At 41.3% G+C, this 25,835-nt stretch overlaps 1 protein-coding gene across 5 annotated transcripts in view; it reads right to left on the reverse strand.

The window, feature by feature from the left end:
• The window catches only part of kcnd3 (potassium voltage-gated channel, Shal-related subfamily, member 3), a 108,079-nt gene that overhangs the window by 14,526 nt on the left and 67,718 nt on the right, over positions 1–25,835 (reverse strand). For 3 of the 5 annotated variants that reach the window (XM_061812054.1, XM_061812071.1, XM_061812045.1), the window contains one exon: positions 9,232–9,400. In XM_061812054.1, the coding sequence (XP_061668038.1) occupies positions 9,232–9,400 (169 nt within the window). The remainder of the gene's footprint in view (positions 1–9,231; positions 9,401–25,835) is intronic. The other 2 variants (XM_061812080.1, XM_061812063.1) reach the window with 1 other exon arrangement.

Below are 25,835 nucleotides of genomic sequence, written 5' to 3' on the forward strand. Positions count from 1 at the left end.
TCCGAGAGCGAACTAGAGAGACCGCCATAAGTCGCCTCATTGCGGACGCAGGCGACCGTGGAAAAAGTCAGTGCATCCACCAGACGGCCCCTCTTAACATCCACCAGCAGCCCGTGGGCACAAAAAAAATCAGTGCAGAGGAGAGGGAATGAGACATCGGCAGTGACAAAGTCCCATGTGAAGCGCTGACTCCTGAAACACAAGTCCACAGTCCTCATGCCATAAGAGCGGATAGGGGAGCCATTAGCGGACATTAGGGGTGGCCCATGAGTCCCGCCAGCGGCGTCCTCCGCAGTGGCCGTCAGGACGCTCCTCTGGGCGCCGGTGTCGCAAAGGAATTTGCGCCTGGAAATGTTGTCCTTGACGAACAGCAGCCGGCTCTTCGCGCCCACGCTCACGGCCGCTGCGAAGCGTGGGCTTTGGCGTTTCCCGACGCGTCGTAGTTGCAAGGGCCGTGGTACCTCTTCGCTTTCGCACCAAAACGGGCATGGAAGTAGCACAAGCCTGTGCCAGCACGGCCGTCGGTGGCGATGGGGCCCCTGCTGGATACCACCCCCGCGCCTGGAGGCGAGTAACTGCGCGTCGCGGCCAGCGTCTCAGGGGAGAAGCGCTGGGTGGCCAGGAAGAAACGGTCGACCTCCTCGGACAGGGCCCGGGGCTCAGTGACAGTGCTGTTAGCGAGCGCCGTCTGAACATGCGGTGGCATATGCCTGAGAAACAGTTCCATGAAAATGAAATTGGGCTCTTCCGTGCCAAGCAGGTTTAGCATCAATTCCATGAGTTCGGAAGGTTTGCTGTCCTCCAGTCCATTAATAGCCAATAGACGTCGGGCACGCTCCGGCCGTGAAAGCTCAAAAACCTTTAGAAGGTGAGCCTTGATCCCAGCATACTTATCTTGGGCAGGGGGAGAGGTGATGAAGTTCACTGCTCTGGCCGCCGTTGAGCTCCCGAGTGCTGAGACAACGTGGTAGTAACGCGTGGAATCATCTGAGATCCCGTGGAGGGCGAACTGAGCCTCCGTCTGTGCGAAGCATGCTGCCGCGGACGTCTCCCAAAACTCCGGCAATTTGAGGATGGCGGTTGCCATGTTCGTTTCAGTCTCGAAAACGCCGGGACTGACGTCGGGGTCACCAGTGTAGCGCCGGAGAAAAGGAGTCGGAGGCGGAGTGTCGGACACAGGAACAAAACTTGCTTTATTGTTCGACATCAAAACACTACTCGCATAACGGCGGGAACTCTGTTAACTTTTACTCCGGAAGCGGAACAACAAAAACAGTCCGTGCGGAACCCCGCACCCCAACTTGAGGTCCCGCAGGTGAATTATGTAAACACCACAACATCATGATTCTCACTTTTTTGTATATCTTGCATGGGTATCCATACTTGTATTCAGACCAAACCTAATATCATCACTTTTATGATAATATCCTAAAAGCATGCAAAACCTCTACAAATTGGAGACTTTACTCACGATGAAATCGTCCAATCAAAACTCATGAAAATCGGGTAATGTTGAAGTTGATGTTCTACAGTCAACGGGAGCGCAGTTTAGCGAGAAGTGTAACAGGACTTGTTTTGGTTCCAGCTATGGATTTTACCTACACGGAGCCAGTGGGAGTCTGACGAATCTTGGCTCGACCTCAACTGTCAGCCAGATGGATGGCTAATTATAATGGGCACCAAGAATTAACAACAATTAGACCTGAATTAAGAGGGATGCAAATGGGAGTGGCTCAGCACGACAGGCAAAAAATATCGGAATATACTGGAGGGGAGAAAAAGAAGATGAGGGAGGAACACTGAAATTGAGCTTGCAACACTCCGAGTTGCCAAACCTCTCAACCTCAAAATATTGTGAAATACAGATTACTTTAACATGCACATAGCCTAAGAAATGAACTGAGGTAAAATGGACTTTCCAAGAAATGCAACCGGTTGCGTGTAAAACCAGGTGTCTGCTCCATTTAATGGCCAGTTCTACTTGCTAATCAGTTGGCGTAATGTTCGAGTAGGTCACAAGTCATTAAAGTAATTGACCATTAAAGAACATTGTCTTATGTAGACAGTACTGGCGAATTGAAATATATGAGGTCAGTATAAATTATTAATGTATGTATTTTATTTTCAATTAAAAAATGTCAAGACAGAGGAGCCTTGAAAATTAAAATGCAGCAAATAAAGACAGTCATAGTGCTGTAAACGTACAATACGCAATCTATGTATTTATCATACAGTGAATCCCATTTCACTTATGAAAATAGATCCTGTGGACTGAGTAAAAACCAGACAAACCAGTGTTTTAACTTCTTCAATCAAATATTAGCGGAGAACAATGGAGCATTCAGTTGAAATGTATTGCAGACAAAAGCTTTTTTTTTTTTTTTTTTTTACTTCAATTAATGTTTTAAAACAAACAGTGCCTACTGTTCAAATAAAAATGTGTTGAAATTAAAAGTTAAATAAAACCGCACAGTAGTTCAGTCCCACTAAAGGGAGCCACAATGCGCAAATCACTTGTATGAGCTGTAGAAAATCCTCATGTCAACCACAGTCAATGCAGAAACATAATTTAGCTTCAAAATTTGCAGAGTTTGCGGTTAGTCTTAAGCATGTTTTGGAGCCACCCTGAACCCGCAATTCTGGTTTGTGATAAAGTTTCATGCTTTCTCCATTTATGTATCAAACCTGTAAGAGAGCTTCACGCAGCTTCACACTGTATGGAAAAACCGAGATCATTAAATCCTGACAGTCGCCTGCAGCGCAGCAGAACAGATGCGGGATAAAGCCGTCGCTTGTCATCGCGAAACTGTCGGACCAAAACTGTCCCGCCGTCACGAGCGGCTGCCCACTGTGTTTGCATTTTGTTTGACTGCATTCACATAACACGAGCTGGCCATGAACTAACCACAGAAAATGCACATTTCCTTTATCATTTTGTTCATTCTATCTGTTTATGAAAGAAGTGCAGGATTATCTCTTTATTAATTTTCTCTCTTTTGTGTTTTTCAGCTGCTCATGTTTTGATTTAGAAAAGCCCATAATCTCTGTTGTATGCTTTTCACTATGACAAGATGATCCTTCCTTGATTTTTTTCTTTAATTTTGTTGTAAATATGAACCATTGCATTAACCAGCAGCATCTGCTTCTCCGCAAAGATTTGTGTTGATGTATATTTACCTACATGGCAGATGTAGTATTTAATGCATGTCCCTTACAGTTTAGAGTTCGAAGTTTGTTCCACTTGTCTAATTCATGGACAAAGATGCAGTCGCTGTTCTATGCCATACTTGTACGCTTGCAACAACTGCTGATGAATCTTATTCATTTGAAAATATTTAGCGTCAGGGGTAGATGCAGTAAAAGACAAAACTTTGGTACTTCAAAAATTACTTTTAATCAGTCCTTATGTTTAAAATCTGAGTCTGTTTAATTGAAAAAGCTTTCATTGTGTTCTACGGGCGGAATGGTGGGACTGGTGTAAAGTGCTGGCCTCACAGTTCTGAGGATTCGGGTTCAATCCTGGCCCTCCCTGTGTGGACTTTGCATATTCTCCCCGTGCCTGTGTGGGTTTTCTCCGGGCACTCCGGTTTCCTCCCACATCCCAAAAATATGTATTAATTGTAGACTCTAAAAAGAGGCCCCGTAGCTCAGTGGCTAGAGCACTGGTTTGGTAAACCAGGCGTTGTGGGTTCGTATCCCACTGGGGCCTCCACTCCCTGAGAAGGGTTGCGTCAGCAAGGGCATCCGGCGTAAAAATTGTGCCAAATATATATGTGCGTTCATCTGAGATGACACGCTTTGGCGACCCCGAAAGGGACAAGCCGAAAGAAACTTGAATTGTAGACTCTAAATTGCCCCTAGGTGTGAAAGTGGGTGCGACTGTTGTCTGTCTCCATGTGCCCTGCGATTGGCTGGCACCCACTTCAGGGTGTACCCTACCTCCTACCCGTTGACAGCTGGGATAGGCTCCAGCACGCCTGCGACTCTTGTGAGGCTAAGCGGCTAAGAAAATGGATGTGTTCTATGTAGAGCAACAAGTGGATTGCACTCTTTGCCATCTGGTTTTGATTATCACAATACGATACTGGCATAGACAAGATGTATGAAGATACATTATTATCATTAATATATAATAATTTTCATGTGAATAAATTGAAAAAAAGGAAACTATAATTTCCCATGACACACTTGATGACCTCTATTGGCACACAATCTTCGCTATATTGCACACGTCAAGGGATGTCGAAGCATCCAAGTTGATGGCGGTAGGTGAGGTCGAAGGTCAGATTAGCAGTCTACAGGCGTGGATTTGGATATCATTTTTTCAAAGTACCTGTTATAATTTAACATATCGGCACCTGTATTTTCCTGATGGCAGAGGTTGCTTTACAGCTATCTTTTCTTTCGAGTTTGTTTAGGTTTCTTTTCGGGAGCATAACGAAAACCCAGTGGACGTACATATTTACAGTCCAATGGACACACAAGGACATGAGCATCAGGGGCTCAGTCATACACAAGCACACAGACAAAAAAAGATGTTCTGACCTTGGAACTAGCACCTCATCTGGATTGAGGGCTATTTCAGGAAAGAACACTGTGTCCGTGTCGCCTCGAGCCCTTGCCTATTTCTCGCTTGCTTAGCCTGATTCTATCTCCCCTTTAGCCTTCCTTGTCACCAATCTCCTTTCTGCATTAACAACACAAACGTCAGTGGCTACTTCTTTAGGTATACTTGGATAATTGAATGAGAACCAATAAGTACTGTAATTTATTGTGTATAATGCGCACCGCAGTATAATACGTACCCCCAAAGTTGACCTAAAAATTGTGGAAAATCTTTAGACCTATTGGTGTGTACAATGCATTTTTACAATCCACAATTTTGCTTCTACCCATATGATTAAAACATGAAGTATTATCTGTATTTTACAATTTAAAAAAAATTATTAACATGATTCTTTTAATTTACTTGCTCTTATTTTGAAATATACAGCCCTACTTTTATGTAGTAAATGAGACAATACACAGTTGGGCTCATGTTTAATTAACCAGGCACAATTTGTAAGATGGGTACAATTCTTTAGCGAAAACTTGAAGGACCAGGTGAAAGACATTCAATTTTAGTGGGATTCAAGCCTTTTGGGAAAGCATGATCATTAAACAAAACATAACAATAAAGAGATTAATGATGGTTATTTTTCAGTCATGAGTTGTATAAAAATACTATTTCACAAATTCTGCCAGCGTATGTAAAATTATAAGCACAAATTGTCCCTCTCATATTGGAATCATCTAGATAACGGCATCATCTCTGGTCATCTCATCGCTCTACATAGCAAAGATTTATAAAATGTAAAAGTTTTTCATTTCCCCATATGCCAATATATAACGCAAACTATTAACTATTGACATTTTTTTTCTGGTGGGTGAGGGGTGTGTGTGCATTATAGAGACGAAATTACGGTGTATGATGCTTCCTTAAAGCAACTTTTTGTAGTACAGTGAAGAAAATAAGAATGTGAACACCCTGCTATATCGCAAGTTCTCCCACTTAGAAATCATAGAGGGGTCTGAAATTTTCATCATAGGTGCATGTCCACTGTGAGAGAGATAGTCTAAATAGAAAAGTATTTGAACACCCGAGAAAACCAATGTTAATATTTGGTACAATAGCCTTTGTTTTCAATTACAGAGGTTAAACGTTTCCTGTAGTTGTTCACCTGGTTTGGACGCACTGCAGGAGGGATTTTGGCCCACTACTCCACATAGATCTTCTCTAGATCTGACAGGTTCCTGGATTGTCGCTGAGAAACACAGAGGTATCAGCTCCCCCTAAAGATTTTCTATTGGGCTTAGGTCTGGAGACTGGCTAGGCCACGCCAGAACCTTGATACGATTCTTACGGAGCCACTCCTTGGTTTTCCTGACTGTGTGCTTTGGGTCATTGTCATGTTGAAAGACCCTGTCATGACCCATCTTCAATGCTCTGACTGAGGGAAAGAGGTTGTTACCCAAAATCTCACAATACATGGCCGTGGTCATCCTCTCCACGAGGTGATATCTTGCATGGGGTTCCACTCCGATTGAGATTGACCGTCATCTTTCGCTTCTTCCATTTTCTAATGATTGCTCCAACAGTGGACCTTTTTTCACCCAGCTGCTTGGCAATTTCTCTGTAGCCCTTTCCAACCGTGTGTAGTTGTACAATTTTGTCTCTGATGTCTTTAGACAGCTCTTTGGTCTTGGCCATGTTAAAGGTTTGAATCTTACCGATTGTAAAGGGCTGACAGGTGTCTTTATGCAGCTAACGACCTCACACAAGTGCATCTGATTCAGGACAATAGATGGAGTGGAAGTGGACTTTTCAAGGCGGACTAACAGGTCTTTGAGGGTCAGAATTCTAGCTGATAGACAGGTGTTGAAATACTTATTTACAGCTGTATCACACAAATAAATTGTTAAAAAAATCATACATTATGATTTCTGGATTTTTCTTTTTAGACTATCTCTCTCACAGTGGACATACACCTCTGATGAAAATTTCAGACCCCTCCATGATTTCTAAGTGGGATAACTTGCAATATAACAGGGTGTTCAAATACTTATTTTCTTTATTGTATTTGGGATGTAATATGGGTTCTTTGGTGCACCAATAAACATGTGAAATATAAAGTAAAATTGTCCACCCTTTCCTGAGTTCTGGACGTTTCAGATGAGAGGCCTGAAATCAGGTCATTGGAATTTCTCTAGCTTATCTATGTCACTAGGGAAAAGCCATGCGTTCTAATTTCCACTCCTGAGCCAGCGCTGTCAAAAAAACTCTCACAAGTGGGTGTTCTTATCTGAGGCAACCAATAAGAGGAAAGGGGGTGGTCTTAGACAAATATGGACAAAGCAGATACGAAACTTGGTCAAACAGAAGTCGCTGCCAGATGGGCCTTTCCTGGATACTTGTATCACAAAACCAATTTTTTTTTTTTTTTTTTTTAAATTAAGTTGACTCTTGCTGGAGTAGAGAATATCCCTGTATCATATTTAGTGCTGTTTCACAAATTTCGGTTGTTTATCTAAACAGGCAAACTATTGGAAACAACTCTCAGTATGATGCAGTGGAGTTTTTTGAAAATTATGACTACAATAATTAACAATTCATTCTTTCATCATCCATTTCGCTTACCTTCATTCGGATCACAGATTTGCAGGAGCCTATGCCAGCTATCTTCAGGTGAGCGGCAGGGTACACCCTTAACTGGTCCCCAGCCAATCATAGGCTTCATGTAAACAAATAGCCACGCACTCACATTCACACCTATGGGCAATTTAGAGTCTTCAATTAACCTAATCAATATATTTTGGGGTTGTGGGAGGAAACCGGAGTACCCAGAGAAAACCCACACGAGAGAAGAACAAACTCCACAAAGGTGCAGCCACAAGGAAATGAAAAGACCTTCAGTTCAGGTTTAAACCCCGGTGCTCAGAACAGTGAGGCGGATTCTGCTAAACTGTGGTCCGCAACCCAAAATGTTGAAAGAGCCATGTTGGACATAAAAACTTAAAAATAAATCTGTCTGGAGCCGCAATAAAATGAAAGTCTTATCTAAGCCTTACGGTGAAGGCAATACATGTTGTATGTCTCACTATCCAAATGACATAATGAACATTCACGTTTCAATACGCTTCCTGGCGAGAACAACAGACCACGTGACAACTTTGCTGTATGATGATGTTTTAAGTCAACTTTGATGATTGATGCAGTATGTTTTGCTAGACTGATAAAATTGTAGAAAGATAATGAGCATTTTTAATGTCATTATTATTTTGAGGATAAAAAAAAAATAATGGAACATGCCTCCTGTGATTTAAGACCTCCCATGGTAATGTATTGCACCCTACAATTATAAAAACAAAAGCGCAGCCTTTCAAAAAGGGAAAGTATATAAAATGAAAATAATAGTTTAAGTTTGATGTCTGTGCATTATCTTCTTTTGTTCTGGATTAGACAGGCACCTCCCATGCCGAGCTCAAAGAAGCAGCAGAAGAAGTTGACAGAAATGTTGACACCTAATACATTTTTACAGCATTAGAAAACGTTAAGAATGTTTGGGTCATGGTTGTCCTTCTCCATAAATCGTATTGAAACAAAAAATATATTTTCTCCCCCATCTTTTTCCATTTTCATACATTTTTGTAAATGTTCCCTGGAGTCACTAGGGCGGCGTCAAAGAGCTGCATGCGGCTCCGGAGCCGTGGGTTTCGACCCCTGTGCTATACATTCACCCACTGTGCCGCCGACTACAATAATTAAAATATTAAAATCAATACTTGTGGCGGGGCAGCACGGTGGATCAGCCGTAAAGCGTTGGCCTCACAGTTCTGAGGACGCGGGTTCAATGCCGGCCCCGCCTGTGTGGAGTTTGCATGTTCTCCCCGTGCCTGTGTGGGTTATCTCCAGGCACTCCAGTTTCCTCCCACATCCCAAAAACACACAACATTAATTGGACACTCTAAATTGCCCCTAGGGGTAATTATGAGTGCGACTGTTTGTCTCTATGTGCCCTGTGATTGGCTGGGAACCAGTTCAGGGTGTACCCCGCCTCCTGCCCGTTGACAGCTGGGATAGGCTCTGGCACTCCCATGACCCTTTTGAGGATAAGCAGTAAAGAAAATGGATGGAAAATGGAAACTCATGGCAGAAATATGTATGCCTCTCATCACTATATTACCACAGAACTACTATGTATGACAAGAGAATGAGGACAGTCAGGTCTGGCTATAAACTATGATTCGCAGTCCCATTTTTTATTTGGACCAACTGATACTGAGGACAAATTTGTTACATGCAGACAACAGCAACACAATTATTTTTCATGTCTTTGGGCTATCGCTAAAAAGGAATGGATGGATATTCACTCAAAATATGTTTAAACCTCCAAATGTACTTCAAGCATTGCTTTGATTCATAAAAAAATGAAATTCCCCAAAACGTAATCCATATGTTAATCCAAAAGGGAACATGTCAAAAAGGATCACACTGGATGGTCCAATGTTTTTCTAAAGACTATGTCGTGCGTCATTGTATAGCCTTACACACTGGATCCATCCCAAAGAAAAGTCTAACCCTAGCCTCCAGAGTCCTCTAATGTGGAGGAAGTCAGAACGGCCCTCTGAACTGGAGGTCTGGAGCTCCGAGCCTCTGGAGCCCAGTTGAAGCAAATAAAAAACGGTGTTCACCTGTACCTTCTGCGCCCGCCGTTTGTCTGCTCTCTGGTTCTGGTGATAGATGCGACTAAAGTTGGACACGATGACAGGAACAGGCAGGGCGATTACCAGCACCCCACTCAGAGAGCAGATGGAGCCAAAGATCTTCCCTGCGATGGTTTTTGGGACCATGTCTCCATACCTGCAAGAGGGTCGATAGGGACAAAGAAAACATTTGAAGGGTTTTCCGATGCTTTCAAATCAAATTTGTCTGCATGAGCTCAAATGTTCTGATATCGTTAAGCGATTGCATGTCACCAAAGCTGTCAATTGATGACGGTTCTCAGAACCCGTGATTGACATGGGCCCTTGGAAATAGTCTTTTTGATTCGACGGAAATGACGGCGAGGACCTGTAAGTGAGGTTTTGGCCCCAAATCCCCATTCATATTACTTATTCAATCATTCGTAGGCATTTTCGTTTTTTGAAGCCGACGACCTTATCCAACCTAATTCTGTGATATTTCTGCAAGTCAGAGGTGATCTCATTGTTGGTTGTTACAGCAGACCGAACAATTGCAGCAAGCATTTTTTTCTTCCCAATGGAAAGACCGAAGCAGGAATCAAGCAACCGCTGAAGGGAAATTGGAGAAGGCACAAAGATATTAAAAGACCTCCAGTCTTTATCTAAATCTTAATTTCGTTTAAAAAAAAAGAAAAAAAAAAGCTCAATTTGCAGGCAGGTCATTTTAGTATGCCCTACCAATGTCGTCCTCTCAGAGAGCAAAATTGCCTCAATTAAAAATAGCTACACTCAGAACTATGAGCAAAATTCTAAATGTTAGCTATTCACTTCGATGGTGTCATTCAAAACATATGCCATTTTTTTGTATTGTCTGATTTATTGACACTCCTCTTGCACAAGAGGCCAGTGAATACTTGTTCTTTTCACTTGATTTAAAAATGTCAACATAAACCGCGAAAAGAAACCAAACTCAAGAAGCAATGCAAGTAGAAAAGTAGAAAAAAAAGGAAAAGCAACTTGTCTAGCACCATATCAGAAATCAAAACACAACAAATCTGTAGTGAACCCGAGTTTGATTGGCACTGCAAGGCCGGAAGGTGAGTTCCAGCCGAGAGAGAGATACGGAAAGACGGCAGCAAAATATAGCGGAACCTTGCCTTTGTCTGATTATCGTCACCTCTCCAGAAAACAAGGTGATGTGTCAGACGGTGAAAAGAGAAATATACTTCAGCCCTCTAGTGGGAATAAAATGCATTAAGGTGCAACCACCGAGGACTCCCCCAACTCAGTCATATGCACTTTGGCTGTGCTTGTAAAATACAATCTCTACTGCAATAATGACAAATGCCATCTAATAAATGAAATGTTTTAGTGACCAATGTGCTTTATATCTGTTCTTTCACGCTTGTTTCATGACATCATACAATCTTGGAACACAACATGTGTTCCCACATACACTTTGTATGACAATGACGCACATATCCATTGATTTATATCAATCCATGTACTCAATATGACCAAATATGTTGTGTTAAATGAGTACATTAGTAGAAAATAACTGAAAAATACATACAATAACATATTTTCAATTGTTTCTTGTCCATCAATCCTTATCCTTTTTCTATATAAGTCAGTGGCAGGACTGAAGTTTCTCAGGTGAACTACTACACTCCAATACGCAACACTACACTGGTGGTGTGTTTGTAATGTACAAACTTTGATGACCTTGAGTGCAGCTCAACAAAAAGCAAAGATTGTTGTGACTCTTAATAATACTCCTAGAGTGGATCACATATTTTTGTACATTAAGGGAACTTCTTAAATCTGACACACACGACTTATCCAGCACATCTTTATGGAAATTTATCATTTTCTTCCTTATATTTTGTTTAGAATGTTCAAAAGTCTGATGGAAATTCCAAACGAGATGAAAACTTGCACATTAGTCAAATACAAAAGCCAAATGCACCTTTCAGATAGTCAACCAGCAAAACAGACAATACTTACAAAGAAGCATTCATTGCTCCCTCCAAGAAATTTTAATGTTTTTTTTTACCCAAATTAGGCAATAACAAGGGTCGCATAACATTTAATCTTCTCCCCCTTGAGAAGATCTTCCCATTAGGAGGAATGAAAAGCTAATCATATTCATCTGCAAGCCGCCTATAATGGGATGCTATCAGATGGCTTTATAGAGCCTCTCCTCTTCTAATACGACAGTCAATTTGCTGGCCCCATTTAGTCAGGCCGGCCTGTCTCCGACGATAGCATCGCTGAGCCATTATACACGGCACAGCGATAAACATTTGCATGCATAAAAAAACAAAACAAAACTGGTAGCACATATGTCGTAGGAAAGATCCGATTGGATGTCTAGTAAGCGAGGTTTGACACAATTTCTTTCCTTCCTGCCTGGATGAGCTCTTGTGTCTGCTTCCGACTCGGCAAGACGACATTGGAGACGGAGAATGAGCCAAATGTTTCAAAGCGAGTCAAGATGAATACGCAGTGAAAGGGAAGAAAACTGGCAGGAAAGATATTGTTTTGCAGATGCAAGCCCTTTTGTGCACTTTTACTCCTCTTGCTAAAGGTCGTGAGGGAGTCGCAAATTCCCAGACACACACAAAAAAAATACATCAGTCACGCAAAAGCTAATGGACGCACTGCACGTGTACACGTGCACATGCACACATGCGAAGAGATACACAGGTTGAGGTGAGAAGGTCAGCCAACAGCTAGGGTTGTCACAGCACATCCAGGTCTTAGTGTTCAATTCCTCACCTCCGTGAAGAATGGAATGGGGCTTACTGAGTGGTTTTGTCGCGGTGTGACTGATCACGTTAACTGTTGAGCCGAGGCTTAAAAAGATCCTTGATCATTGCGGATCACGGCAGCTTGCTGCTGCTTATCCCTAATATTTGCAATATAAATTCAAGCAAAATCGCAAACGCATTAACAACTGAAAAAAATTACGAGAGTTTAAAAAAAATGACTTGACATCAGTGATGCCTTGAGTTGCTATTCGATGAAATTTTAATACATCCTTTGTTCATTAAAAAAAAAACTCATCACGATCGCTGAAATTATTATTATTTTTTCCCCCCAGCACTTTTATGATATCACAGCTAACTTTTATTTTTGAAGTGCCCTCGGGCAAGACACCGAACCTTAATGCGCTCCCAGTGGGCCTGCCAGCCTATTAGTAGAAATGTGAATGGGTTCACATGTGAGGCCTTGTAAAGTACTTTGGCAACCACATGGTGTAAATAAAGAGCGATGCTGTCTGTTGTAGCACTGCGGGTGCCATTCAGTATATGTGGGGGAAATAAATATGTGAAGAGTAACACTAAAAAAGATACATTAAAACTCTTGACCTCTACCTTTATTTGTATCCACAAAACAAAATAACAGTTTCTTCCTGCTGAATAAAACTCCACTTCTTTAAAATGTATTTTTCAAACAATACCACCCTACTCTATTTGGCAAAGCTAATTAGTGTCAATATATTCTAAAATCACAATATGATTTCCGACCAGAAAAAAGACCACAATATTATTATTATTATTATTAGAATGATTTTACTACTTGGCGGCACAGTTCTGAGGACCGGGGTGCTCAGGAACATAACCCCACCGGTGGAGGGACGAATGCTGTACTGTTTCTGGACTCAAACACACAAGCAGCAGTCCGTCATTGTCATGTCATATTTAAAAAAGCGCGATAGCAACAACGATCAGCACTTCCGAGTTCAGCACGGCAACAGTTTGGCCCTCCAGGCCTCCAACTTGCAGATAACATTCGTCTGTGCCGCCATCTGACTTTTCATGGCCAGTCAATCGGGGGAAGTGACTTGGGTAATACATTGCTCTTCACAAAAAGGTCGACTATGATGCAGCCGGCAAAGAGCAGGTGCAGAGATGCGAACAAAAAGGATGGGGAGGGAAACAAGAGAACGAGGTCAAGATGAGAGGAGGCCGAGAGCAACAAATAAAGTTTCTGATTGTACAATGGAGATGGCGAAATTGACAGCAACGTTTACCATCGTCTTTCATCCATAGCTATAAAGGCTTCAATGCGGTGCAGGCTTGAAACGACCCTACAAAAGCGGCCGACGAGCTGTATTACTATTGTTTCATCTTGCCACCAAAATGCTCCATTTTGTGCACATTTTATAGCAGTTAAGGTTACAGGGTTGTGAGTGCCATGCATTTTCAGAAGATTCAATACAAAGTGTTTTTCTTCATTTTATATTCATTCATAAATTCATCTCCTAATCTACCAATGAGAAAAAAAGGACCTTTTCTCATTCCAGCGTCCTGCTATATTCATGAGCGGCAACGCAGCTGCAGCCGGTGTTCATTGAAATGCATTTTTCTGCAACGGGCGGCTTGAGGCAAAATCCAATTCGGTGGCTTTTTTGCAGGGTCTGCCTTGGCCAGACATATATGTTATCTTACCATTTGCATTTGTCAAGTGACAAGTCGAGAATCCAGGAAAGAAACACACAGATAAGTTGATAAAGTGAAGGGTATTTCTCTTTCACTTCCCCGCACAACGTGGAAAGGTCATTATCATCACTCACTTCACAGCCAATCTTACAGTGAATCACGCTGAGGGATTACCATCATTTCTCTGCAACACTCTTCCAGTTACTTACTTGGCACTTGTTTCCCCCCAACACTGACTTCTCATATCTCTGTACTTTTTAAAATTTACTTTCCACCGATCTTAGGGTGTGTACTTGTTTGTGGAGTTAGAGAGAATGAGTGGCAGAGGAAAGTAACTTTTCTCCCTCGACAAAACACAGATACTCTTTGAACCTAGCTAACTCAATTATGCTGTATTATTTAAAAAAAACACCTACATTCATCATTTCCTCACTGGCCTAATCTTTTTCTTCTTTGGAGATATCCTGCACAATCCTCAGGGTTAATACTTCCAAAGGTGTGCAGAAGAAATGTTGAAAAATTGAACAGTATGGAATTGATTCAGTGAGAAGCAGATCTTGTGATAGACAAACATTTCCCAACAACCTGAAAGAATTTGCTCCATTCCACAAAGGGAAGTTTTAAAAAATTAAAACTCAGACTGAGCTTTTGCAACATTTAACAAATATTCAACTGATCTTCACACCGTTTGCACGGATAAGACTTTCTCGACGATGAGCAACCTCGTCTCTTCCTGAAGAAACCTACAAGTGATTATACTGCGAAATTTGACGTTTGACTCTAGGAGTCCACCAATAAAGCAACATGAGTACAATTAGATTCCAGGATCTAGATCAACATGAGCTCGGGGCGTTGTTACAAGCTCTGTTCATTTACGTGCCAGCGTGTGTGTTCGTATGCACTTGCCTATGTAATTGGTGATTACCAGACTGCTATAAACAGAATGCTTCAGTAAAGCCACTGCCTCCACTAACCGGGAAGTGCAGTTAACAGAGAAGGTTCACAAACAACATTTAAATATGAATCACGCAGGAGACTTGCCAGCCTGCATCATTCCAGATTCGCCGGAGATTCTCCGATTAACTCGTTTGCGCTTTCCCTCCTTGTGCACGTCAGGTGAGAAGCCACTTGAAAAGCACACACCCTTCATAAGAGGCACATTGCCAAGTGTTCGAACGCTTTGGGGCCTCTCGGGGCCGCTGCGTATGTATGGATAACATCAGCGAGGGTTGCTGGTAATTAAAAAGCGCCGAGCCATCTATCTCCGTGAGCCGGAGTCACGTTGTGGAAGGTGCTGAAGAGCTGGGACACAATTACACTGATATGTGGTTCAATTAGGCTGCCAACCAGAGAAAACTGCACTCGGCTGGATTGCGAATATCTGGAGAAATATGAGATTAATTAGCAAATGTGTGATTAAAGTTAATTGATAACCTCTAAAACATGGGACCTCATAATAACATTAAACTTTTATCAACAAGAGTTCCAGGGAAAGATTGGATATGACATCAATGTGACTGTCTTCATTAGTTTAACAGTACTACAATATACTGTCTTGTCAATAAAGTACAAGGATACAGGGAAGTCTTTGTCACCTTTCACAATTCCATCACTTGGTGGAAGGACCTTTAGAATATTAAACATGCTTGCGAACATTGTCTAAATAGTACAAAAATAAATATTCTGAAAGAAAATCCTCACATTTCTCACCAGAAAGAAAGAATAAGGTAGCAAGGAACTACAATAAATGTTTTAGTGTACTCTATTCAAACAGGAAGCTCATTCTGTTCTTTCTTTTAAGAGGATTTCAAGTGGAGGAAATTTTAACATTTGTAATGAACTTGATTTTGTAGTCAGCCAGTCCTCCCTTCGCCTCTCAACTGGAGCACATAAGAGGGAGCACATGAATACGATTCTGGCTTCCCGCCACTATGAGATTTGAGAGTTGATTGATTGAGATTTGTGGATTCACTTGAAAAACTCTAATAGTTGCGCCGCTGCCTTATTTGTCTGAGCTGCCCCATCCAGCTCCTGCTACATGGTAAAAAAATAAAAAACTGACCAGCTGGTCCTGCAGATACTCAAAGCTAGGTAGAAAATCATACTTTTGTCCATTTTTAAGCCTTATCTTCAAACCCACTTCTATTCTTGGCTTTCATCTCAGGAAAAGATTGTGTGTTTTATTGTTTGAATAGTTGGAATTGTTTTATGTTTCATTTGTTTTATATCTTATGTTTGATTTGGATCTGTGCCCAGCACTTTCTTCCATCTGTGCCTTTTAAAAGTCCATTCATCCATTCATCTATCCATCCATTTTCTGAGCTGGTTGTCCTCACAAGGGTCACGAGAGTGCTGGAGCCTATCCCTGCTGTCATCGGGCATGAGCCGTAGTACACCCTGAAGTGGTTGCCATCCAATCGCAGGGCACATAGAAACGGACAGCCATTGCCTCTCACAGTCTCACCTAAGGGCAATTTAGTGTCCAACGAATGCATGTTGTTTTGGCGGGATACAATTAATCTCATGGTCAAGTTCAATGGCGAGCAACACTAGAATTGCAAGATTTAAGAAGGGATATCATTTCATGTATTTACAGTTTAACATTTTGCATGAACGATACTGTTATTATACTTCTTTCCGCTCTGGAACGCATGCTGTTCATTTTTTTTCTCAGAATAAATGACATTCCAGCAACACAACTTCCCAGTTTGCCCCAAGCCTTCTATCTCCTAGCGTTGTTTGGCTCCAGCTGGGAGTTGTATTGCGAGATGAAATGAAGTGTAGGCTGTTGGGAAAGATAAGGCCGGAGCTGAAATAAGTGAGGCATAGGATGGAGTTCAGAGGTCATCTACTGGAAGATCAAGGTCGTAGGAGCAAGGTCACTGCCGAACACAACCTGGCACGCAGTTATACAGCGATCAAAGTGAAAAAAAAGGAGTAGAGGGAAAGAAAACTTGAAAAGGGAATGCCTGGGGTGAGCAGTCGGGTCTTCTGAGATAAACTGACAAGAAGAGGAGCTGGGTAGCAAAATACTTTACTGCCATTTTCCCATTACTCTAGTCAAGATTGCTCTTACAGTTTTATCTTAGAATAACAACAATAACAATAATATCGCATAAGTGTGACTACATCTGACTGTAACACAATAGCATAAAACTAAACGATTATGTAGTTCTTTTCGTCATCTTTGCGTCGGCTCCAGTTGTACACACAAATCCACTAAGAGAATCCCTTGGAGACACAAAAGATGGACTTGAGTGCCATATTGAATGATGAAATGTAAAATGTAAAGTAGTTATAAATGAATTAAAAGTGCTCCGCTTTTCGCGCTCTCGCTCCCAAGTGACTCCCTACCCGAGGCCATTTTCCTCACTCCAATATGTAGTTTGCTGTAAACAATTCACTCAGGTAACCCTCATCTAAAATAGCATAAATAAGAAAGTAGCGTGTGATCCAAGGGACAGACACAACCCAAACATTGCTGTGTGCAGACGTATGTGCCACCTGACTCCGTAAAATTGGTGTTTGTTGAAGTTTGTGAGGTCCGTGTTTCAATATTTCAACTCCTTAATGACATCTGTCGTCATGGGGACTTCAGTTCAGCTTTCAGCTGCATTCATTTGTTCAGGGGGAATTTATACTTCCGTGATTATATTTCCTGATGCATTTTTCGTGGGGGAAACTTCAAGAGATACAGCAGAATTATAAATACAATAAAACATGTCAGTGAACAGTATTTTTGCCCTCGGAGGAGTTTGCGGCTCATATCTTCTTGAAACAAAGATGTTTGTCTTTATCTCTGGTCATGTATGTCTAACACTGTACGGACAACAATAAATCTATCGCTGGTGACGTCGACTGTTTGGATTTTCCAGCAACACCACCCAGAAGAGCCGGCTGCTAAATCCGCTTCCAGCTGGCCAATGCGCTAACCAAAAGTCTGATCTGACCAGGAAAAACAATCAGCCCAACTGCACTGCTTTATGTTGTTGTTGTTTGTTTCAGTCTAAAAGTTTTATAAACAATCAACCACATTTTTAATGTTGATGGGTTTAATTTCAATTGAATTATTTTGGCGTTGGAAGCAAATGTGGTTTTTATTTGACATACGTATCCTAATGAAGTATTTTTGTAACTATAACACCAAATTCACAAAATGCTAGCGTGACACTGCTTAAAAAAATAACGGCTCATCCTGATGAATGAAAGGAATGGATAAGAAATTATAGACCTCGATTTGTTATTGATTGTCATTGGATGAGGGAATGAAATGAGTTTGTTTGCTTTAAATCTGGATGGAAGATGGACTCATAATCTGTAATGCATCCTTTAAAGAAAAACAAAACAAAACTAAAAGTATGTAACAAGACCAAAAAGCTTAAAGCAGTTTTTGTATCAATTACAAGAAGAAGTCAGGGTGACTTTGCCCAGTTTAGAAATTGTCCAGTTATCTACACCGAGAGATTGTTTCTCCGCGTCACTCTTTGATCATTCTTGAAGTGATGTGAGCAAGAACTCGGCTGAGACTGAAGCACTTTAAGCAGCCTTACTAGGGCTCAAAAAAAAAAAAAGGTTCTTTTTCCCGTGAGTTTCTTTGGACGAATCACACCCGAGAGCAGGGTACTTGAAACGTTTTCACCCGTGACTGAGCAGAGCACACATCAAGACAGCCGGACTGTGTTTGTCCCGATTTTGCTCCTTCCCGACCACGGATCCTAAATCCCTGAAGAGCAAATGTCTTTTATAGATTATCGTCTAATGAATGTTATGGGTGGATTTGTCCCAATAATAGTGTATGAATGGTTGGTGCCACCAATCTAATTAGGACCAAATATCTTCATGTGTGTAGGGGAAGTCGGTGTCTCCTGAGTCATCACGTTGTGAATTGTGACATGGAACAGAATACAGTACATCAAATTTACATGTGAGGTGTTCTTTTTTGAAGTGATCAAAGCACACCACACACACACAGTCAGGCCCAAAACTGGTAAATACAAGACGTTTTTTTTCTTTCATCATGTGTGGGGTCTTCAGCAGATGAAAAAAATTTACAAGATTAGAAAAACATGTACCAGGCTGCATTGGCGGCTGAAAAACGATTCCTGGGAATTCAATTATTGGGAAGGGCTCCTCAAAGACAACCAATCCCAAATCCTGATAAAACAAAGAACTCTGACATACTATACACAAAATGCTATATTGTGCCGCAAACTAGGTATTTTTTTTGTCATACAGTAAAGTAGGTTTAGGCATGAGTGGCCACAATAGTTTCTTCATAAATATTAAGAAGAATAACATCTTTATTTAACTTTAAAGTAACCCTAAAACTGCAATTTTCTGGCCAAAACCCTATTATATGAAAGCAGTAACATCTACAATTGTGAACTACAGATTAAACACTTGAATATAAAAAACACTATGGCAGCAGTCAGGTGTCTTCCTGTCTAGGTGAATCAATGTTGGCAAACGAGGGAAGCTGTCTGCATGAATGTTTTTGCAGAGAAAAATAAGCTTCATAAAGAACTAGGGCAGATTTAAGACCCAGCAGATGTGTCTCCAGCCCAGCCTTCTGTCCTAGTTCCCTCCCTTGACCAGACTAGTATGTATATATTGTGTGTTTTTCAACCGAGGGGACACCCTGGGCAGTCAATGGAAAAGTTCAAGCGGGAGAAGGTGGAAGATGGAAGATGAGCTCTAGGGCCCATACCTGTTGGAAAGGCAGACCTCTTTTCTGGTGTGGAAAACATCGCAAGTAGTCCCCGGGGCAGCAGCCAAATGGCAAGAAGGTCTTTGCGCACACGGTGGAAATGGTGAATGTGTTACCTTGTGCATTTGCCCATGCATATGCATTTGTACGTTTGTGAGTCTGCGCCGTCAACTGGGCAAATGAGACACAACAGGACAGAGATTGAAAGAAGACAGCGAGCAGGAGGGAGAAGTGTGCGTGTAGGTGTTTTTGTTTCGATGAGTGGGTGCCAGAAAAAAAAATGAATGTCACTGAAAATATTCACTTTTTCAAAAGTATGCACAGCACATTGCAGCACAGATTCTGCATCTCCACAAGCGTACTCATGTATCCACCCACAGACACACACACTCACACATATCCACTCTGTGTTTATAGAAGCATGACAAAGATTATTTATCTACCAGTCCCAGCACTGCTCTCCTCCTGAGCTTTCCAGCAACACATCACTAATTCATCCCTGGCGTTTCCCTCAGCTCAGTCAGGGCGGCCTTTTGGCCAGGTTACAGTTCCGCTACGACTGTAAGCTTATACAGTATCAGAGCTGCAAACCCAAGCAACATGACCACGGAATCAGAATTGTGATGTAGGTTTATGCGCAAATCCTACTCAGCTACTTGCTCTTTGACCAAGCTGCCAACATTGTACAGTGGATGTGCGGCTGGAGTGTCAGCTTTCCAGGTAAGGTTAGGGTCATGTATCGTACGCTTCATGAGAACTTGAGTTTTTTCGTAAAAGCAACTGTACTTACAGATCCCAGTTGTTTTCAGTAAGACTTGGTTTAAACAAGCGAGCAAGTAAATATCCGATCATCTATTACTAACAAAACAATGGCCGGTGATGGTGTTCTGATGTGCAACTGGCAATGAAAGGGTGTCTGAGTGGGCATGCTCTTACATTTCATGTATTGATTCTGTCTGATTGCATCTTGACTGATCTCAGTGCGGGAGGCTGTGAGCGCAGTGGGTGGGTGGAGGTGCAGGAACGAGGGCACGCAAAAGGAAGACACTATTAAATTTTAATTCTTCAGAGGTCAGTTTTTCCTTGAGGTCAAACAGAAAAATAACCTTCAAAAGAAGCTTGGCACTTGGCTCGAAAATACAGAGACTGTGGGACGTCTCACCCACTCAACAGAAAATCAAAACAAATCACATTTAGACTGAAAGATAGTACGAACATATCACATCTTGCAAGCATAGTATGAGGCAATTAGTTACCATGGTGATACGTGACAGAGAAAGAAGACTGGCTTTAAAAACAAGCGAGCGGAATTATGCAAATGTCACAGAGAAGCGAATGCAAACACAAAATCATTTCCAAAACACGCCAACCCCAGCAGACGCCATTTGCAGCAAACTGCCAATTTGTCAGATGGAGCCACTCACAGCCTCGCAGGTGTAAATACGTATGTTTGCTTTTATTCCACGTAAAGGTCAAGTGCCCATTTCCGCACAAGTGACTATCAACAGCATGTCGTTACTTGCAGTCGCGGTCACGGCCTGTTCACGTTTCAAAGAGAGCAGTTAAATGTGCCACACGGAACAACATCAAAAATATAAAGGATTACATCATATTTTTAATCCAAATGCCTGTCAAAAATATAGTAAAAATAAAACCATATTATTACCCCAAAGGCTTTCCTAGATGACTCATTTAGTCTCCTGCACTCTAAATTGCGTTTTTACTGGCTCAATGTCCACTTAAAGGGATTGCATTAACCTCTGTCACTCTCCACGGGCAGATGAGCTGCCCCCGCCAACCCTTAAGACGTGTTCGGTATTCAACTTCCTTCTTTGGCAACGATCCCTATCTGGCTTACATCCAGAAAACGCGCGCACGTACGTACGCACGCTTCAGAAGCCAGAGACAGTCCAATGTGCTCTTGTCAAGTTTATCGCTGTGCAGGATCTGGTCCCGTTACCGTGTGCATTTTTCTCCCTCCAAAGCTACTTTTAATGGTGAACAGAGCTATAGCTAGAGACGAACTAAGAGACAGAAATAATGTGATTTTTCTTTCTATGAAATGATTAAAGGAAAATATGTAATGCGTGCCATTTATAGGACACTCCAAATTACCCCGAGGTGTGATTGTGAGTGCGGCTGTTTGTCTTGATGTGCCCTGCGTTTTACTGTCAATCAGTTCAGGGTGTACCCCACCTCCTGCCCATTGTCAGCTGGGATAGGCTCCAGCACTTCCCGAGACCCTCGTGAGGATAAGCGGCAAAGAAAATGGATGGATGGATGTAATGAGTGCATACTAAATTAAAAACAACAACAACAGAATCTCCATTTTCAAATTCTTCTGGTTGGACTTCAACACCTGGCAGTTGAACTGGACAGATTTCCCATTAATATGCAACATGTACATTGAAGAAAAAAAGTATTTGAACACCTTGCTATATTCCAAGTTCTCCCGTTTAGAAATCATGGAGGGGTCTGAAATTTCCATCGTACGTGGATGTCCACTGTGAGAGAGAATCTAAAAAGAGAAATTCAGAAATCATAATGTATGATTTTTTAACAATTTATTTGTGTGATACAGCTGCAAATACGTATTTGAACACCTGTCTATCAGCTAGAATTCTGACCTTCAAAGACCTGTTAGTCCGCCTTTGAAAGTCCACCTCCGCTCCATGTATTATCCTGAATCAGATGCACCTGTGTGACGTTGTTAGCTAAAAAAAAATGTCAAAAGTTAATAGTTTGCATTATATATCGGCATATGGGGAAATGAAAAACTTTCACATTTTATAAATCTTTGCCGCTGTGTAAGTTTTGCTCTGACTGGATCGCTCATCTTCCTCAATTTAAACATGGAAAACAGCCTGGCACTTATTGGTCCATATCATGGCGTTAAATATGTTTTATACTACCCCTTGCCCAAGTCCCACACACCAGAAAGAGTTACAATCGGTTAATCTGTTTGGACAAAGTTTATTTCTGTATAGTCTTTTTAATTACTAGTATTTGTTTTACAAACTGATATTTTCCTTTGTATTTGTGGGGAGGCTTGACCAGATAAGTACCATTTCCTTTCACTTCAGTGGGGAAGGGTGATTTGGTTTTTGCTTTACAAACTTGCTCACGTAACAAATTAGAGGCGCATCTCAAGACACCCACTTATGCCAAATCTCCTCTGATTAGATTCGATGTGACAGAATATTATTTCCATGGAAAAAATGTGCTGGACTAACAGCTTTGGTTTAATGACCATGAATTTGCAATCGTTTTGCAGGCATGACAGATGCCACCAAGAGATGTGTGTACACACACTGCAACTTATCTTTCCCTCAGATCCCACATCTTATGATTTAACTCATGTTGTCCCACAAGAGTTTACATCTTGTGGCAAAAGTGTATCCGAGGTCTTCACAGATTGCGGCCGTGCAGGAGCTCATCAACTACTCGACCCGCTCTCTGCCCCCTGCAGCTGGATGCTCAGCCTTTTGGCCCTGGTCATTACAGTCGCGGGATTCAGACGGCGAATGTCCAGCAGTCAAACCTTTTCATCTGCCTTCTTCCTGCCTTGCGTTGTCTTTATTTTGCAGAAAAATAGGACTCTACAGTTACAAAAAGTCATGCAAAAACTTGGGGGAGGTCACAAAATGAGGGTGGCAAATTAAAAACTGGGACAAAGTTCCAGTGCAAAATATGAAAGCAAACTTAATATTTTGTTACATTGAATCTGAAATGAGCAAACTTTAACACTCTATCACAAATACGAGAAATCAAATTTGTGATAAAAGGCACATCAATGTTCTTTGTTTTTCATTTAAAGATGTAAAATAAATTCTCTTGGCCCTCTCTATCCATAGCCTTTCAAGTCTCTTTTTAATGAAAACTTTTTTTCAAATAACAATATTAACTATTTCCTCTAATGAAAATCCAACCTTTTTTGGTGAATTTGTAAGCTTTTGTGAAAGTTGTACTAATTGTGGATTTCTTCGTATCTTATTTAGAAATATCTACTTGAAATACTGCAACCTAAATAGCAAGAGTAATATGTCTCACGGCAACAAATTGAGACATTTTTCCTCCATGTCAAGCAAGGAAGGTTTAAAACCTCTTGCATACATGAAACCCTCATAAGTATGACGTTCTTCATCTTGCTGCCTTAAGGCCATGTAATATTTTACACACTGCAAATTTGAAGTTATACAAGTGAGGATTACCCCTTTTGTTGAGTTTTGAGTCCCTTGTTACACCTGTGGTATTCCTGACCGCCACAGGATACGAATGATTATTTAGATTATATTCATTCATCAGATGAGAACACCCACCAGCTCCCACCCGGCCTATTTTCACTGGTTATAGATGTTAACGAGTACTCTTGAGACACACAAACCAGAGACTTTAGAATGACTCAACGTGCGAATATGAGAACGTATGTCGCAGTTTTCAGACTCCTAGCGGTATTTGGATGTGGTTTCATTTCAGCGCTCTCTTAACAGAAATTTCTCAGGAGGCTGTCCAACAAATGTGATTGAAACCGAAATCGGCTCCACTTGGAGTGGATGGTGTCGCTCAGACTTACAGTCCACTTTACACTCCAAAAACCCATCACCAACAAATGTGTACTCAGACTCATGTGGTCCATGGTTTTAGGCGGAGCAAGAGGGGATTTTTTTCATGGAAACACTGGATAGAAGAACCTCTATTCAAATAATCAGACTTTTGGTTTTAGTGACAGTGTTGAATTAACCAGAAAAAAACAACAGAGAGGAATTGAATTCATCACAATTTCCCATAGAGGACCACAAAACTTCATGAGACGGAATCAATAGCACACCTGCTGACCGCAGAGATTATCTCAATGAAAAGTGAACGTTATCACCTTCGTAAAAGCAGAATGTGTACTTCAACCCTCATATTGGCTGTCATTACGTTGTGTATGCGTTCATAATGTTTTGTATGGTGTCGTGTTCTGACATTCTTTCCACTGCGGTGTATATGTTAAGGCTAATGTCGTTGTCCAAACAAATCAAAACAGCCGGGGCAAGAATATATAACATTAAGATTTGTCACATACAGGAGCACACATAAGAGGACACCCATGTGTTCCTTTAGTGTAAATACTTTACTAATCAAGAAGAATGATGATTTACAAATCATTTGAATCTTTTTTTTTTTACTAGTTCTTCCTGTGCAGCCTAATAGTTTCAAAAAGTCATTTGAAAGACTGAATGATAATGTCATGTGAAGACATTATCAGAGAAGATATAATAATTTTTATTCATATTACACAAGCCCAAGATACAAGTGTCACATTATGTGAACTAATGAGGTGGACACCGGCAGCGACACGGCTACGGCGAATGTGGTCAGCGTCTCAAAAAGCACAATTACCTAACAGGGTTACGGAAACACAACAGGTGGTCAGTGTGCTCTCTCTGGTAAACATTTGGAGAGGGTTCTGAAAGCTTTTCCATTGTGGAGAAACAAGGTACTGCTTTGAAAGTGTGTGCCTCTTTGTGTTTGTGTGGGCGTGTCAATTCAAGCGATTCCATATTAACCTGATTGATTGAAGGTGAAGGGTTTCTTTCCCTGGCTTATTTATGTTCTCAGCATGTGCATTCATTGTGTGCATTTACGTTTTTTTTTATTTTTTTTAAATTAACTGTACAGCCGAATGCAGTGCAGCCAAGCCATACCGTGTAGACTACGTGAGAATGCTGTTATATACACTATGTATGCTTGGAGGAAATAAATAACCTTTGCTGAATACTACAAACTACACAAATTTTGCTTTACTTTTGCTTGGGGGAAAAAAGAGATGCAATAAAATATGCATGTTGCTTTGATATCCAATGAAATATTCTTTGGGACCTATAAAAACACATCACACTTGAACCTCGGTGGGAGCAAAAAAAAAACAACCAAAAAAAACCTGTCTGTCATTCAGCCTGGAGAGATAAAATACGGTAAAAAAGTTGAACTGATCTTGCAGTACTTTTATGCTGGTGGCCTAATGTACAAATCGCCAACAGTGCCCTCTGGTATTTTTCTTCTCTGGAGTACAAGCAGTCTGTCAAATGAGCGCTGTGGGAGGACAAAGGATGAACTCGTCAACATGGTGGCACGGATGAACACCGTCAAGACAAATGAGGCTACGGTGACTGTTATAAATCGCGGATCCAGACTACCACTAAATTGCCCCTAAAATTTGAGAGAGTGCAAGAACATTTTTCACCTATTTGAGCATGTGAAACTATTAAATTTGCATATTTTGTTTCATTCTAATTAGATATTATTTGATAGTGACAGTGGCAAATGGCTTCTTACACTTCAGTCGGGTTGTTGGCGACAATGCAAAAATGAGCCGGTTTACCAACCGACAAAGTCTAAAAGAAAAAGAAAGGAGACAAACTACAAAGAATTTAAAGGCACACCACTGTGAGTGAGAATGAGTTTCACATCAC

Source organism: Syngnathoides biaculeatus, chromosome 2 (assembly GCF_019802595.1).
Source record: "Syngnathoides biaculeatus isolate LvHL_M chromosome 2, ASM1980259v1, whole genome shotgun sequence".
NCBI lineage: Eukaryota > Metazoa > Chordata > Actinopteri > Syngnathiformes > Syngnathidae > Syngnathoides > Syngnathoides biaculeatus.